Genomic DNA, 16,301 nt, shown 5'->3' on the forward strand with positions numbered 1-16,301 from the left:
CGAAACATTCAAGCACAGACTACATGTGGAAAGAAGTTGTAGGAAATGTTTGAGCACTGAATGGCTGGAATGAGGGAACTTCAAACTCCTCTTCAAAGTGTCCATGAGTTTACAAAACAGTATGGCTTCTGAACATCTTGATAATTATAAGCTGGTATTCAGAGTATATGGGAGAAAAACTCGCCTATAACAAATTAATTTTTCTAAATTACATATCAGTGGTAGAGGGCATTTTTCCTAATTATTTAAAGCCAAACAATATATACTTAGCCTATAATGATTTTCTTTGTCTAAATGAAGAGCAAAAACTTCAATTTTTTGCTCATGCCTTTCTTAGACCCCCAGAATGTCACTAATTTTCAAAATTTGCCTGATAGTATGACATGCACTGGAGTTTTCTACGTTGAAATTTCCAATTCTATTTTCCTCACATCAAATAATGTGTGATGTAAGCTTTCGTTTACCTTGCAATTTACCACTGCTTTGCATTGACATTATAATGCTAACTTGAAAATATGCCTTGTTAGAATGTAAACTCCTAAGGGAAGAGAACTGGCCTTATTCATCATTATATCTATCCTGCCTTAGACTAGTTCCTGGGAAGGTATGAGATGCTTGAAAAATAGATGAATAAACAAACACAGATAAACAATATTTAGTTTCATTCGATAACTGTTTCAAGCATGACTTTCTAAATCTTTCCAACTAGACTGCTATTGCTCACTGTCATGAAGAGGAAAAACAAAGTGTCTTCTATTGTTTCCATCGAAAGGACTGCCAATCTTCAAACACGGCTTATTTTGTATTGTACAGCTCAAAGTAATAATTCCAATGATCTAATAATTTCTTATCAAAGATATCCTAAAGATAGTACATATGACCTTAACTATTAGGTTTAGGCTTATAAATTAAAGCTTGCTCATTATTATAGAATTCACTGATCAAGTCACTTTCTTAGAGGAAACCATATATATATATATTTCCTCTAAGAAAGTGAGTATTGAGTGAGTATTGAGTCAACCATATATATATATATGGTTGACTCAATACACTGAACAGTTTTGAAACAAACTTACTCTTTGTGTTATTTACATTACCCAGACAAGCTGGAGTCAGTACAGTGAACACCATTGTCAGGTTAAACATCCCTGGTTGCACTATTACTCATATAAGAAGAAGGAAAAAAAGAAAAGCATGACAAAGGGTCTGTTACAAATGCTTGGGGAAACCAACACTAATTCACCCTAACAATGTTACTTGCATTTAATTTTAACAGAATAATGCTCTTGGATGATGGGACTTTTGATAGCTATCCATTCTTCTTCCTGCCTAGGACTTCTTTATAAGCATGCTCAGGAATGACAGAAAAATGTCAAGCAAGTATTAAATATAACCAGAGAAAAAGGAGAGAGGTTGATCCCCACTAGGCAATAACAGAGCAAGAATACTATTTAATATTTACCAATGCTTTGTCATGCATGAAATGCTTTTACATGTTTCTGGATCAAACAGGTTACTGAAAGACTCCATTTATTGACAGCTGCGGTTTTTCTGAGCACTGTCCTGTGTCCTACTTCCTTTTATTGCTGCCAGGAAACTGTGGTTTAGTTCCCTACACTGACTTAACTGCCAATTTTGAAAGGTTATAGATAATACATTAGATTCAGGGAGAGTTGAGCTGGCTTCAACTTGGGAGATTAATGTGAATAGGTCAGTACCACGCGACTCAGCACCACCCAGGGGCAAGGGATCAAGTGAGCAGGGATCTCATATTCATAAACAAATTCTGCATGTTCAAAACGGCAATGAAAGCCTTTTAAGGAGAAAGAATAGAAGACTGTTTTTAAAGAAAATAATTTCTCCAAAAAGCCGAAACAGCATGTGCGCAGACAGTACAGAGACGCTTTGAGGACTGATACTTTGGTAGAATGCCTGCGAGGCTACCCGTTTCCAGCAGACACTGACACCAGCTTGGAACACCCAGAAAATGACAAACCAGGTGCCAGCAAAGTCAGAATGTCACTCCCACATATGGCTCGTTCAGGAAGGCTCACCCTTGGGCCAACTCTTAATACCACTCTAGGCTTCCTTTGCCCCTTGTAGTTTTCCTTGGTGTGCTCTCCAGGAAGGAAATTTCAGAAAAATAACAGGCACAAATGGCATTACTGCTGGAAGGAAAATGCCCCAAGAGCACAAAGCCATCACTGACTACAGAAGTACCTTCGTTGATGTGGTTGAGTATTAAGAAAAGCTTACTGTGATGTTCCTATTGGCCTGGATTCTTTGGGCCTCACAGTCCTTTCTAATAAACCTTAGAATAAAACTTAAGGAAACCAGATACCTGAATAGGTGCAGTTCGCTCTTTGGGTAGGTATTTTTGACATCTGTTTGGACAGTACAAAGTAATGTCAAATACAAATAATACACCCAGGTATCTTTTCTTTGGTTTTGGTGGAACAGAGAGCATTCTGTAGCTAAATCATCATGATGGCCTAAGCAGGGATTAGTGCTACTAAAAAAATTTTAAAAAGAATAAAAATAAAAAATCACACTAGTCCAAAAGGCCACAGGGCAGTTCCATTAGAGCTGAGATCATTTAGCGGTAGCACATATTCACTACTTCCCCAGGCCTAAATCATCTTCTCTGGGCTATAACACAGGGGTCGCTAACTGCTGCTCATGAGCCAAATACGGCCCACCACCTGTTTTATTGGAACACACCACACTTGTTCATTTGTCTATTATCCATGGCTGTGTTACTACTGCAATGATAGAACTGAGTAATTATGACAGAGACCATATGGTCCACAAAGCCTAAAATATTTACTTTCTGGCCCCTTACAACAAAAGTACATTGGCCTCTGTTCCAAATGATGACATTTGTAGTCTCAAAAGCTACTTACATGTATGTATATTTGAGAAGATCCAAACAGACCTCCTAAGGAAGAAAATGAAGAAAAGAAGCAAGAAGAGAGAAGAGAAAGGGGAAGTAACAGTACTAGTAGGAGTAGTGGTAGCAGTAGTTTGGACTTGCTATGGAATTCTCTGACTTCCATCGCTTCACGTAGATGGAGGAGTCTCCATGTAGGCAAAATATATAAGCAAAATCAGTCTTTTCAGTGTGTACAACGCAATGTCAAATCTGCAGCCAAAACTTTAATATTCTGTTAAGAACAAGGATCGCTTACCGACCAATAGCAAAGAGCATCTCCCCTTAAGATACTCAGTAGATTTCTTAATCTTGAACTGACGTAACATAACAAGCTTTACTTCTCTAAGTCCCAGGATGGCTAAGGTATGTGCTGTCTCTGGCCTGACTAGCCAGGCTCCAGAGGAAAAGCTGTGAGTCCAGGCATACTGGCCCACTGTGGGGAGCAGCGTATAGTGAAGAGAGTCACATTGAGGATGTCAAGGAGACTGATGAAATGGCAGAGGGAACAGGTGCATGAAATGACCCTCTCTCTTGTGCCACCCATCACTATCACAAAATCTAGGCCATGACTGTATTTCTTCTGGGTCAGGAGTTAAGACAGAGAGAAATGTGAGGAAATAGGTGGGCTTTGAGCACCTCAGACCCTGGAACTAGAGTTTGGGCCGAGTTCTGCCCACAGCTCCCAGAAGCAAGGAGGTCCAGATAGCATGTGAATTGCATGTTGTTCTGCAGGTTTCAGCAAAATTATAGATTAGGTCAGCATTATGCGAAAGAGTCTAGGTAATGAGGACATTATCCATATCCTGGTTGGCTCTATAAGTTCCATCCAAGCATGAAGTCAGTCTGCCAATAAGAAACATATATGGAAAAACAAAAAGAAACAACCTAGAACATCAAGTTGGGTGGCTACAAAAATGCGTTCAAGAAATTACAAACTTATTTTTTGAAGGCTAATTTAAGGAAAACATAATTTTACGTAACATCAACTTCTAGAACTTCAGAAAATCTCATGCTGCTAGTGGAAAATGTATGTTTTTCAGTGTCTCCTACCTAAGGATGCAAATTATAAAGCCTACTTATTATACTAGAAAAAGTTTCTTTCCCTCAAGGGCTCTTATATCTTGTCCAACCCTAGGAATCCTTAAGCCATCAGGTCTTTGTTGTTGTTGTTTTTATATTACCCTGTTACCAGAAAACTTGAGTAAAATTTCAGATTTACAATAAAAATGGGATTTTCCACTGTGTGCTAGGAGTTGTGCTCGGGACTCCTCATGCATGTGAACACCACTGACAAGATGCCGGCCATCACGGTGTTCTTAGTTTAGGGGAGAAACAGCCATGAAATGGACAGTTAGATCCAATGGCAACCCCATCAACCGAAAGGCCCAGGCAGTTTGGCCTTGGACCCTTAAAAGTACACATACAGAAATCAAAATAACCAAAAAGCAATTGCATTCTCTTTCTAACATTTCAAAGGACATAAGAGGGAATATAATTCACAATTCACAGATACGTATTTCAAAAGGTGCTTTTCTCCTTTCCCAATTCCTCAAACCCCACCACTATTCCAGAGCCTCATTCCACTAAAACCCTGAATTTTCTTTCCATTTCCAGAACTATGAAGCTTTCTTTTTTCCTTTCTCCCAGCATTAGCCATATAGTTCAATTCAGCTTCTCTCTCAGTAAGCAGGAAGGAATCTCTATTCTTTAGGAGGAGAAAGGATAGGTGAAATTGGGCTGGCACGTAATAGATCTGCTTTAATAAGCAGGAAGGCAGACGGGTGGAAGGAAGGCTATAAATACCACCCTTGGATAATTTTTGCCGGGCCATATAATTACAATTGTGAGAGAATACTGGGGAGGTAGGGTTACTGATTTAGTGTAATGGTCAAGAACGATCTCTCTCAGAAAGCAACATTTTAAGCCAAGGTCTATAGGATAAAGAACAGGAGGAAAGACCATCCTGGTTAAGGAAGCCTCTAAGGCGGTTGTCTGAGGGCCTGTGCATTCCCCAAGAACTGAAATCCACTCAATATAACCACAGCAAAATGAGCCCAGGAAAACCTACTATGAGATGTAGCTGGAAAGACGGGCAGGATAAAATCAGGGAGGGCCTTTAGGTCCTGGCAAGAATTCTGAGATTATACCAAGGGCAACAAATAGCCAACAAAGGGTTTTAAGAAGGGCGGGCCACAGGTGGATCACTTCAGGAATGAAGTGTGGACTGGTAAGGAGTGGGGAAGAGGGACAGAAGCTAATTAGACATGTGAAAGGCTTAAACCAAGGAGGGGAGCACGAAGATTACAAGCAAGTGGTCAGATTTAGTCTGCAGAGACTGGGGAGAAATTGTCCACAGGTACAGGGAGAAAGGTACTTCTCAGGCTTCCTTCTATTCACACTTGAGCAAATGGGACTGGGAGGAAGATGTTATTTGGCTAGAAATATCCAAGAGTACAGTCTTTAAATTCAATCCTGTATATATTAATAAAAAATTATATTTATAAATTACAGTATTAAATTCAATTGCAATAGCTCCTTCTTTGTTACATGCCCAGGGCTTCTAATAATATCTGGCAAGAAGGCAAGTGCTCAGTAAGTACTTGTAGAATGAATGTAATTTCCTCCAGTAATTATCTCTCTGGTAGTCAAAATATCTGAGCAATATCTTTAGATTAAAACAAATTTTATGTTTTTTAAATTATGTTTGATAAAATATAATTTCATATTTAAAATGTGAACAACATACTCACTGCTTTTATAATACAAACTACAGAAGGTAAATTTCAGGAAACTATTCTTGTCTAGTAGATCCCGAGTGTGAGGAAAATGCTTTGAAACATTGTTCTGTTTGACCTCTGATTATTTAAATTTTTCTTTTTAATTCTGTGGCATGTGTGCTTTTTATGGTGAGTGACCGCAAATTCCTTCTGGAAGTAAGTGGGGAATAAATTAGAAACAGTGTGACTCTGATCAAATGAGATTTGTGGAGTTTAATGGCTAGATTCCTGCCCCCTGCCCTACCCTATCTGGAGAGCACCCCTTTTCAGGGGTTCACCATGGGAGACAAAGCTCAGGGGCTGCCCTTCTAGATGTCCAACATGACAATGACATCTGGTCCTAGAGTCCCTTCCTGGCTCTGTAATTTCTATATACCCTTCTACTCTTCTCTCCACAACCACAGTCTTAGCATTTAACAATTAACAACAAATTGCTAATTTGGCAACTAGTCCTAAATATCCTGGGCTAATCTTTGAGCACACATTACTATTTCTATGTTCTTCCTCCTCTTAAGAAAACCACGTAGCACAGTGCATATGGTATACAGTGAAGGAATCTTAGATAGTGGGAATATGGCAATGCATCTTTCAAGGAACTTTCTTTATTCAAGGGATTAATATAAATTGTTAGAACTTCAAGAATTGGATCAAGTCGGTCAGAATAAATTCCAGGCAAAGAACTTTTCAGTTTCCTTCAGTAAACACTATGGAGGCTGGTTCAGAATCTACCACTTTTTACCATTTGCAATACCCGCCCCCATTTTACTTTTTCTTTCTCGCTCTCCTTCTTTAAAAAGCCTCCCTTGTCTATTATTCAATTTATTTGTTTCATATTTTACCCAACGTTGACTTGTTTCTGGAACATTTAAAGAAACTGCCTGATCCTCTAGGTCCTAGTTACAGTGGTGGAGGTGGGGGAGCAGAAAAGGAAACCTGACTCTAGTTGTAGATAACAGGATTTCAGTCCAGTTGTTTATTTTAGCACCTTGGGGTAAAGAAATTGTTGTGACCTGAGATCCTGAACTCCATTGTAAATGATACAGCACTGAAGTTGTACAAGTTTGCTGAAACACTGCTGTAATCATTAGTTTCCTGAGCTATAAAATGGGTATGACAATATTTATCAATTTAAATCTAATAGGAGAATTCATAAAAACACACTGGATATAAGGGATTGGAGGAAAATATACCCAGAAGCTTCCTGACAATATTTTGAACATTGCTATAGGCACTCACATCCATATTCTCCTGTATCATTATGAAAACTAGCTTAAGCTATTAAAAATATTTGCCATCTTATTTCACAGAAAACTAAATGGAATTGGGAGAGATGGTGACAAAAGCCCTTTTGGAAATAAAGAAGAATAAACAATGTATATACATCAGTCTCTTAAAGGTTTAAATACATTCTTCAGAGTGGCGGTCCCCCACAACTATGGCTCCCAAACTTCTTTGGTTCCATGACTGTTCCAACAACCTCAAGAGCAATCCATCCTGCTACCACTTCTTCTCACAGGAGAAAAAGAAAAAAACATTTTTCTCCCTGCCCTATCCAAGTGGGTCACTGCTGCTTTTCTCTTTGTTCATCCTTTCTTACGGAGGTTTGCCAAGCTCTGATGTGGTTCACTGAATATTCTAAATGCTGGAAGTGGTTATTGCCAAAGAAGGTCAGAGAACACGACTACTGAGCAGGGATGGGATGTGTTTGAGAAAAAGACACAGGCTGAGATTTAGGTCACCTCTAGGGAGATGATATGCGTTTACTGGGTACTTACTGTTTATTGGTATTCATGCTTTTCTATGGTCTTTTTTAATGTTCTAAATTAAAAGTGGTATTTTAAACATCTTAAAGGTGATTTGCAACTTTTTTAAAAAATAAAAACGATCCAATCATCCTATAAACAGCAGAACAGCCATCTTCTGTAAATAGAACTGGCAAGCATTTCATCAGTCTTAAAATATCACCTCCTTTGATTTCCCACCACACTCCTACCGATGCCTCCCTTTCCTTCCCTGAGTTCCTTAAACACTCCAGAATGCTCTAGGAGGACCTGTGTGTCCAATGTTAATGCTAAAGGGACTGGTAGAAGCCGACTTGAGGAGGCATCCAAAGGTTTTCATGGGCTGTCCCTAGTTTTCTTTTATTCCCCATGGCTTAGAGAAGGACAGTACTCGAACTTTAATAGATAAAATGGCAAAATTTGAACCATAGGTAACGTCGTCCTAAGCTTCAGGACTTAACCTAGGTTATTTTATTCTCCTGAGCACAAGACAAGCAGGAGCTGCTTATAGAGCAGGAAGCAGGGCTTTCCTGCATAATGAGCTTCAAAAAAGAGGGGACAAAATAAAATAATGGCATATTCTGATGCCTGAGTAAAATCCTGACTAATTTTACTTTGCCATAATTGGCATCATCCCTTATAGAAGCCCTCCACTTCGACTCTGGCAATTCTCAAAAAAGGTACTTCCACCCTCTCACCATCTGCATGGGCAGTCAATGGAATTCTGAAATACAAACAGCCACTTGGAGGTTTAATTATATTGGTGAGGTGTCTGGAAAATGCTCAAAGTTAAGAATCCCAGTTTCCCTGGGCATGGTACAGCCGTCTTTCTTATGGTGAGACAATTTCTATCTATCCATCCTCCCATAGGTATATACCTATCAAGCAGTGACAGGTAGTTGTCTACGAGTTTCTCCTTTTTTTTTTTTTTTTCCCATAAGAGAACCTTGATTCTCAGCTAGGTGCAATCCTGCCTGAAATAAAGATGATAGAGATTTCCTAGGCTCCCTTGACAGATGTGGCCATACGGCTAAATTCTAGTCAGTATTAGTAACATAAGTTTGTGGCATATTTACAAGGGATCCTTCAAAGAAAGGAGTCACCTTCTGCTGCCTAGCATGGAGGTTTTATAACTGGAGCTCCAGCAGCTATCTTGGACAACAAAGTGACCAACCCTGAGCACAGAAGCCAAATGCTTATCGTGAAGAGCAGAAGCCCTGAGTCTGGATCCCTGAGGATAGTTCAGTGGGCCACCAGACCAAGCTTCATCCACCTACCCCAGATCCTTTTTCACAAAGGAGACAAAAGCATCCATATTGTAAAATCTCTTGTATCCAGTTAAGTTCCTTGATTTATGGCAACTGAACAAAATGTTAACTGGTCTGCCTATCGTACAGTCCAAGGAGAGCTGCCTGCTCCAGACAAGAAATTTACCTTCCCTCCTCTGCAGAAATGTTTTCACTCATCCAAAGATTATATAGCAAAAAAGAACCCACAAGTAAATACTAGCCTAGCGTCATTCCCACAAGAGCAAAGGCTTGATATCAGCTCTGCCTGTGCCCATTGTCACCAACCCCAGGTAGACAAGTCACCACTTGAAACCTCCTTAAAATAGCACCCTTGGTTTATGATGGAGCCCACAATCTGTGAGAGACTAGGCAGAGGCCACCAACTTCCTTATTCAGGCCCCAGCCAAAGGGGACCTACAGCATAGCCACAGCATCCATGCACAGAACTACTAACCTCTTTGGCTTCACCACTATAATCAAGAACAATACATTATTAGCACCATGATGTATACTGGGATGGTGCCTTCTGGTTTTACAAGTCCTCATGGGTATAAAAAGATCCTAAATACAAAACAATATTACTAATAGTGATAACAATAGATATCATTATTGTTCAATACCATATGACTGCTGGTGTGCTATGTGGCTAGCACTCTGCCTGAAACATATTATTGAAATCCAAAATATTATTATCCTTATTTTATAGAGGAGGAAACCAGGGCTCTGAAAGATAATGAACTTAGCTAAGACCATGCAGCCAACTCATGACCGTGGTTACTGCCGAATCCAGAATTGTTTTATGAGCTTACAAACATCTTAGTAGCACCATCATTGCTCTCAAAATGTTAGATAAAATAATCTCAAGAAAATCTGTTTTTCTTACTTCAGAACTACAATAAAACATTCTAATCTAATCCCCATATTAACATAAGCATTTCTTAAAACAAAGCAAAAGAAGGAACAAAAGCCCGATAGAATTGTCCACAAATGGTAAACAGTGCTAGAATACAAATGAAGCAAATCCAAAGTGCTTTTCTCCCCCATCCGCCCCCCACCCCGAATTTCACCTTTTGCTAACAGTTTCAATTTCAGGGTAACCTTAATGTTTTTGTAACAAGGTCACTATGCACCTTTTAATCCAAAACATCAAAACTAAAAAGAAACCCCTATAATAACATGTTTTTGTGTAATTACATCTCTTTATGTCATTCCTTTTGAAACAGGTCTAATTTACTTCCCACCTCTTTCTTGAGCTTCCACTTTCATAAAAGGAAAGAACATGGAAAGAACTCAAGAGCTTAAAACATTCATTAAAAACACCAGGTAATTTATCTAGGACTCAAACAATAAATGAGTCAAAAAAAAAAAAAATCAAATGAGGGGAAGAAATGAATTTTTCTATTAAAAATAAAACATGTGCAAGTATGAATGTGTGTGTTTGCGACCACTTCTACTTTAAAGATCTATATAAAATACGGTCAGCATATCAAAAGTTTATCATTAGAATTGTTAATATTTTCACAGGCTGCAGAAAGCTAAAGAATTAAAATATGCCCATGAGAAGAAAGTCAAACAAAATGTTAGAGTGCCCTCTTTCTTTTTCTTGAAGAAATTCGCCAAAGCCTCTCGTAGGAGACCAAAGTTATCAAGCCGACCAGCCAAGCAGCAATCATGCTCAAAGTGTTTCCACAGTCTCCATATACACGCTACAAGGGCTGGAGTACATTTATTGACAGTTCATTACTTGTAAGAGATTTTTAAGTAGTAGAAAAAACACTTTTAAAGGTAGAAATACTCACAAAGCCATTTCAAACTGTTCCAGCCATTTTTTCTTTAAATCTTTTGTTTTGCAATAAAATTCTAATCCATTTTGTCCTTGGGTATGGATGAGGTAGAAGCCATAAGACCACTGTTGAAAGTAATATTACTCAGGTTAATATGTATCATTCAGTGATAACATCATTCTTCTAAATTCACTAAAACACCACCACAGACATTCAAAAACCACTCATAACATTATCAGCATACAAACTGTGAACAATCAGACTTCAATAGTCAGCTTTATCTCTGTAACAGTTCTTATGCCAAATGCATTTTACTTGACCATTAAGGCTTTAGAGATGATCACTGTCAGTTGTGCCACTGTCCAATTATGTCTCACAGAGCCCTGCTCCTCATCAATCTCTAGAAAGAAAAATCACCTGCACTGATAAGCCCTCTCATATTAATGCATTAGTATCCTCTCCTTGAATGGTCAAAGTTATGAGTAAATTATGGTAATTAATTTTCAAAGATTCACCTTTTTATTTTCTTTATCAGTTGTAGGATTGTTGGCTATTTTGTACTGCTGAAGATCTATTATTTCCTTCATTTCATAGTTATCGCCTTTCCTTTTACATACAATCACTGCCAAATCAAATAAGAAGATATGCCTGAGAGAATGAGAGAGAGAGAGATTTAAAATGGTTTGGAAGAATGTACATTAACTTTTCCTTGGTAAAATTTAATTAAACCAACCAAACATTGTTTCTTTGAGTTAAAGACCAAGGCAGTGTTGCATATGGAAAAGAATAAACTGTACATACCCTGGCACTACCCTTGACGGGATGAATGGTCTTACTTTACCTTAGTTTAATTTTAAAAATATCCAAAATTATAGTAAGAATATATACGTTCAGAGTTGCTCAGGAACAACTGAGATAAACCACAAAGTGTCCAGGAGCAATTTTTTTTTCCCGTTTAAAAACTAGACGTTTACAGAATACTAATGACAAGAGTAGTGAACTTCTGATATTTTGAGGAGTGGACCAGAATGTGTAGGGAGGGGTCCGTCCCTTTCACAAAGATGACTCACTTAATTTAAATCCTCAGGACCACATGCTGAGGTATCATTTTCATCTTCATTTTACTGGGGAGGAAACAGGATTAGAGAAGTTAAATAATTTGCTCAAGGTCGCATAGCTAGTGAAGGGCAGAGCAAGGTTCACACCAGATCTGACTGTGGAACCCGCACTTTCACCCTCTATGTTGCTCCTCATGATTTCATGGACCACCAGAAACACAAACCAAGCAGCATATGAGCAAAATGCAAGCTAGAAAAATTATGGTTATATTTTTGTGTTGATGTTTCTTTTCTCTTAATTTTTAATGACAATGTAATTGGGGGAGAAAAAACAAACTTGTAATCCTATCACCCCATATCAATATTTTCATCTTATAGGAAATTCTCAGGAATTAACATGTATACATTTTAAAATAATGATAATGAAAATGATACATTTACATAGCTCTAATACTTGCATCACTTTTGAAGACTATTTTCCTGGAGAGGCACCTGGGTATCAAGTTGGAAGCAAGAGCTGACACTGCCCCCTGCTGGCTGACTTTCTCATTCCAAAAGTTCCAGAAATGGCCGTTTTAACCAACCAAACAAGTTTAGCAACCCTATGTATATAATTTGGGATACCAGGCCAACTTCACTAACCTGAACTTCCCTCAAGAAAATATCATGAAATGGTCCCCACTTAGACCAACTTCTTAGAGCACTTCATATTTTTAGTTGTTTTCAAATGTATACCAAAAAAAGAAATCAAACAATTTTGTTGTCTATTACTGTAGCTCTACTCTCATTTCAGTGTGTCCCTTTGAACCTTAGCTAAAGCGATATTTGTCATGTCCCTCTTAAGAACTTAGATAAATCAACAGATACCAAAACACAGGTCTTTTCCTCTAACATATCTATGAGAAAATTGTAGAAAAACCATAGGTTGGTCTGTCCCCTTGTTTTTCTTCCTCTGCTTCCCTTTGTCCTAGAATTGTTTTCTCAATCTTCTGATACTAACCACTTATTCTGAAAATAAGTATTGCTCCTCTTTTCTCACCTTTCTTGTTTCGTGTGCTTGTCTAGAGTAGTTATCCGAATTTCACCATCTCCCTGAGGTCGTCCAAAAAGCAAAACTGGTTGGTTCTAAAATATAAAATTCATATGTCTCAGATTTTTGTAATCATGTAAAAACAAATAAATATTAGCAAGGATATTTGCTAGGAACAGCCACCTTATCACACTACAAGTTTTATCATTTTACATTTTTAGCACACTTAGTCTAAAATGCTCAGGTCTATATGGTTCACTTTCAAAAACAGTCTGTCTTTGGGCCAAGGAGGTATACTGGGGACATTAATTAATTTTACTTATAACTTAATAGGGAAGTTAGCTACCAAAAGCAAGAATTAACTGGAGGAATTCAAATCACAACAAAGTTACAGCAACTAATACTTACTGAGCACCCACTGTATGCCAGACACGGTAGTAGATACAGGGCAAAGTTTTCCCCTGCCCAGTGGGGGGAAAATATTCACAGAAGTATATAATTAGAAGAAAGAGTACAGGAAACATGCATTGCCAGGGGCTTCATTTGTTCTAGGAAGCCAAGGATAGCTTCCTTGAGCTAAGATCTCAAGAATAAAAAGTATGACTTAATGATTAAACATAATGAACTAATTCCCCAGAGGCAGACAATAAAAAAAGTAAGTATTTATGAAAACCTACTGTACAAGGTTCTAAGGAGAAAAAGAACTGACTGAAAATTATCATTAACATCTGGGAGATTATATTCTAATAGAGGAAGCAGATATGTAATTAATTGTGCTGCAAGAAAGTATAAAAATAGATATTCCCTAACAAAGTCCCCATGATGTATTTTGCAGAAAATAGAAAACTCCATCATAAAATTCATGTGGAATCCAAAGGGACTCTTAATAGGCAAAACAATCTTGAAAAAGAACAAAGTTGCGGTCTTAGTCTTCTGATTTCAAACCTTACTATAAAACTATGGTAATCAAAACAGGGTGGCACTTGCATAAAGATAGACTTCTAGGCCAATGAAACAGAATACCTGGAAATAGGCCGTCATATATATCTGGTCAAAGGATTTTTGAAAACAGTACCAAGATCATTCAATGAGGATAGAACAGCTTTTTTCAACAAAATATTCTGGGGACTCTGGATATGCACAGACAGAAGAATGAAGTTGGACCCTTACCTTAAACAGTATACCACACTGATCAAAAAACCAAATATATAAAACTCTTAGATGAAAACACAGGGGGAAAGTTTTATGATATTAGATTTTGCAATGATTTCTTAGATATGCCACTATACTATACCACTAGTGGAAAGCACTATCCACAAAAGGCCAATAAGTTGAAATTCATCAAAACGGAACGTTTTGTGCAAAGGATAAGATCAAAAGAGTGAAAAGGCAACCTACAGAATGGCAGACAATACTTGCAAACAAAATGTGTGACAAAAATGGATATCCAGAATATATAAAGAACTCTTATAACTCAACAAAAACAAAAAATAAGCCAACCTGACTCAAAAATAGGCAAAGGACTTGAATAGACATTTCTCTAGAAAGATATATAAGTGGCCAAAAAGCATATGAAAAGATACTCAATATCCCTAATCATTAGGGAAATACAAAGTCAAAACCATAATAAGATGCTACTTTGTACCCATTTGGATGAATATTATTTTTTTGAAAAAGAAAAAAGAAGAAAAGGAAAGAACAAGTGTTGGCAAGGATGTGGAGATACTGGAATTCCTGTGCATTGCTGGTGGGAATGTAAAATGGGGCAGTCACTGCAGAAAACAGTATGGCTAGCCCTCAAAAAATTAAACCTAGAATTACCATATAATCTAGCAATTCCATTTCTGGGTATATATCCAAAAGAAGTGAAAGCAGGGACTTGAGCATATATTTGCACACCAGTGTTCACAGCAGCATCATTCACAATAGTCAAAGAGGGAAGAAATCCAAGTGTCCACAGACAGCTGAATGGATAACCAAAATGTGGGGTATAAGCAATGCTATATTTTAAAGCCTCAAAAAGGAAATTCTTTAAAAAACAAAATGGAGGGGCGCCTGAGTGGCTCAGTTGGTTAAGCGACTGCCTTCAGCTTGGGTCATGATCCCAGGGTCCTGGGATCGAGCCCCACATCAGGCTCCCTGCTCAGCAGAGAGCCTGCTTCTCTCTCTTCCCCTCTCCCTGACGCTCTGCTTACTTGTGCTCTCTCTCTAACTCTCTGTCAAATAAACAAATAAAATATTTAAAAAAACAAACAAACAAACAAAAAAAAAACAAAATGGAAGTCTGATACATGCTACAACAAGGAAGATCACTGAAGACATTATGCTAAATAAAGTATGCCAGTTACAGAAGGACAAATAATACATGATTCTACCTGCATGAGGTACCTAGAGTAGTCAAATTCACAAAGACAGAAAGTAAAATGGTGGTTGCCAGAGGGCTGGGAGGAGGGGAGAACAGAGTTAGTATTTAATGGGTACAGGGCTTCAGTTTCACAAGATGAAGAGAGTTCTGGAGATGGACAGTGGTGATGGCTGCCCAACAACATGAATATATTTAACATCACAAAATTGTACATTCAATAATGGTAAATGTCATATATATTACACACACACACACACACACACACACACACACACACACACACTGCTAAACAGCTATCCAGGCAATATGCTATGGAATTACAAAGAGAAAGTAATAATGGGAGATTAGGGAAAGAATTATTTTAGTTGGATCTTGAGGGAATTTGATAGGAAATAATGGGAAGATATCCTAGGGTTTGACTCCATTATCATCAAAGGCGGAATGATAAAAATGTAAGGCAAATTAGAGACCTTACGACACAGCAGGAGAGCTGCAAAGCAAAGTATGTGGGCAGGTACTGGCTGGATGAGTTCAGGAAAGTAGTTTAAGCCCAGATCACTGAGAACTTTAAATACCACGCTAAGGAATGTTGCCTGAATCCTGAAGGCAACGGCAATACTGACAAGGTTGGGAAAGAGACAGAACTGAGAAGTCCACCATCTGGAAGTGCAACGATGTGAAAGAATGGCTGGAGGTTTCTGTGACAGGAGAGGTGGCAGATGAGGTCCTGAAAGGGGGACGTGACTATATACGTGAAAAGATGTTTCAGATACACCTTCATAGGTGTATCTCTATTTTCACTGCCCATAGCTCCATCCAGGCCTCCACCAGCTCCTTCTTGAAACTGGTCCTCCCACTCACCACTCTCCCAACTCAGAGCCCTTCACTCACCCAAACACTCTTGCCTTTCAGCCTCTCGAACACTAAAGGTTCCGGCCCATCTCTGGCCATTTCATTTGCTATGGCTTCTGTCTGGAATCCTCTCCCCCAGATCTCTGCACCACTGGTTTCTTCTTATGCCTCAGGTTCAAGAGGCAAATGACTCAGAAGGACTTTTTCTCACCATCTCATCTAAATGAGGCCTCTCCTTAGTATCCTCTGTTGCCTCACCCTGTTCACAGCATGGATCTCAGTAGAGCATTTTTAAACATCTTTTTACTGCCTCCTCAGCCACGAGACCCTGCTGTTCATAGTTATAGCCCTGGCCCCAAGGAAACGTCTGGCACACAGTAGTCACCCAGTAAATATATAAAATGAATACATTAACAGGAATCAGCCATGAATA

General features: G+C 38.4%; 1 protein-coding gene across 5 annotated transcripts in view; it reads right to left on the reverse strand.

The window, feature by feature from the left end:
• The window catches only part of VAV3 (vav guanine nucleotide exchange factor 3), a 361,362-nt gene that overhangs the window by 152,579 nt on the left and 192,482 nt on the right, over positions 1–16,301 (reverse strand). For all 5 annotated transcript variants that reach the window (XM_032867260.1, XM_032867258.1, XM_032867257.1 and 2 more), the window contains exons 13-15: positions 12,661–12,746; positions 11,079–11,211; positions 10,579–10,688 (exon numbers count right to left, since the gene is read on the reverse strand). In XM_032867260.1, the coding sequence (XP_032723151.1) occupies positions 10,579–10,688; positions 11,079–11,211; positions 12,661–12,746 (329 nt within the window). The remainder of the gene's footprint in view (positions 1–10,578; positions 10,689–11,078; positions 11,212–12,660; positions 12,747–16,301) is intronic.

The sequence above is a fragment of the Lontra canadensis genome, unplaced genomic scaffold (assembly GCF_010015895.1).
Source record: "Lontra canadensis isolate GAN:19392208 unplaced genomic scaffold, GSC_riverotter_1.0 scaffold33, whole genome shotgun sequence".
NCBI classification, from domain to species: Eukaryota; Metazoa; Chordata; class Mammalia; order Carnivora; family Mustelidae; genus Lontra; species Lontra canadensis.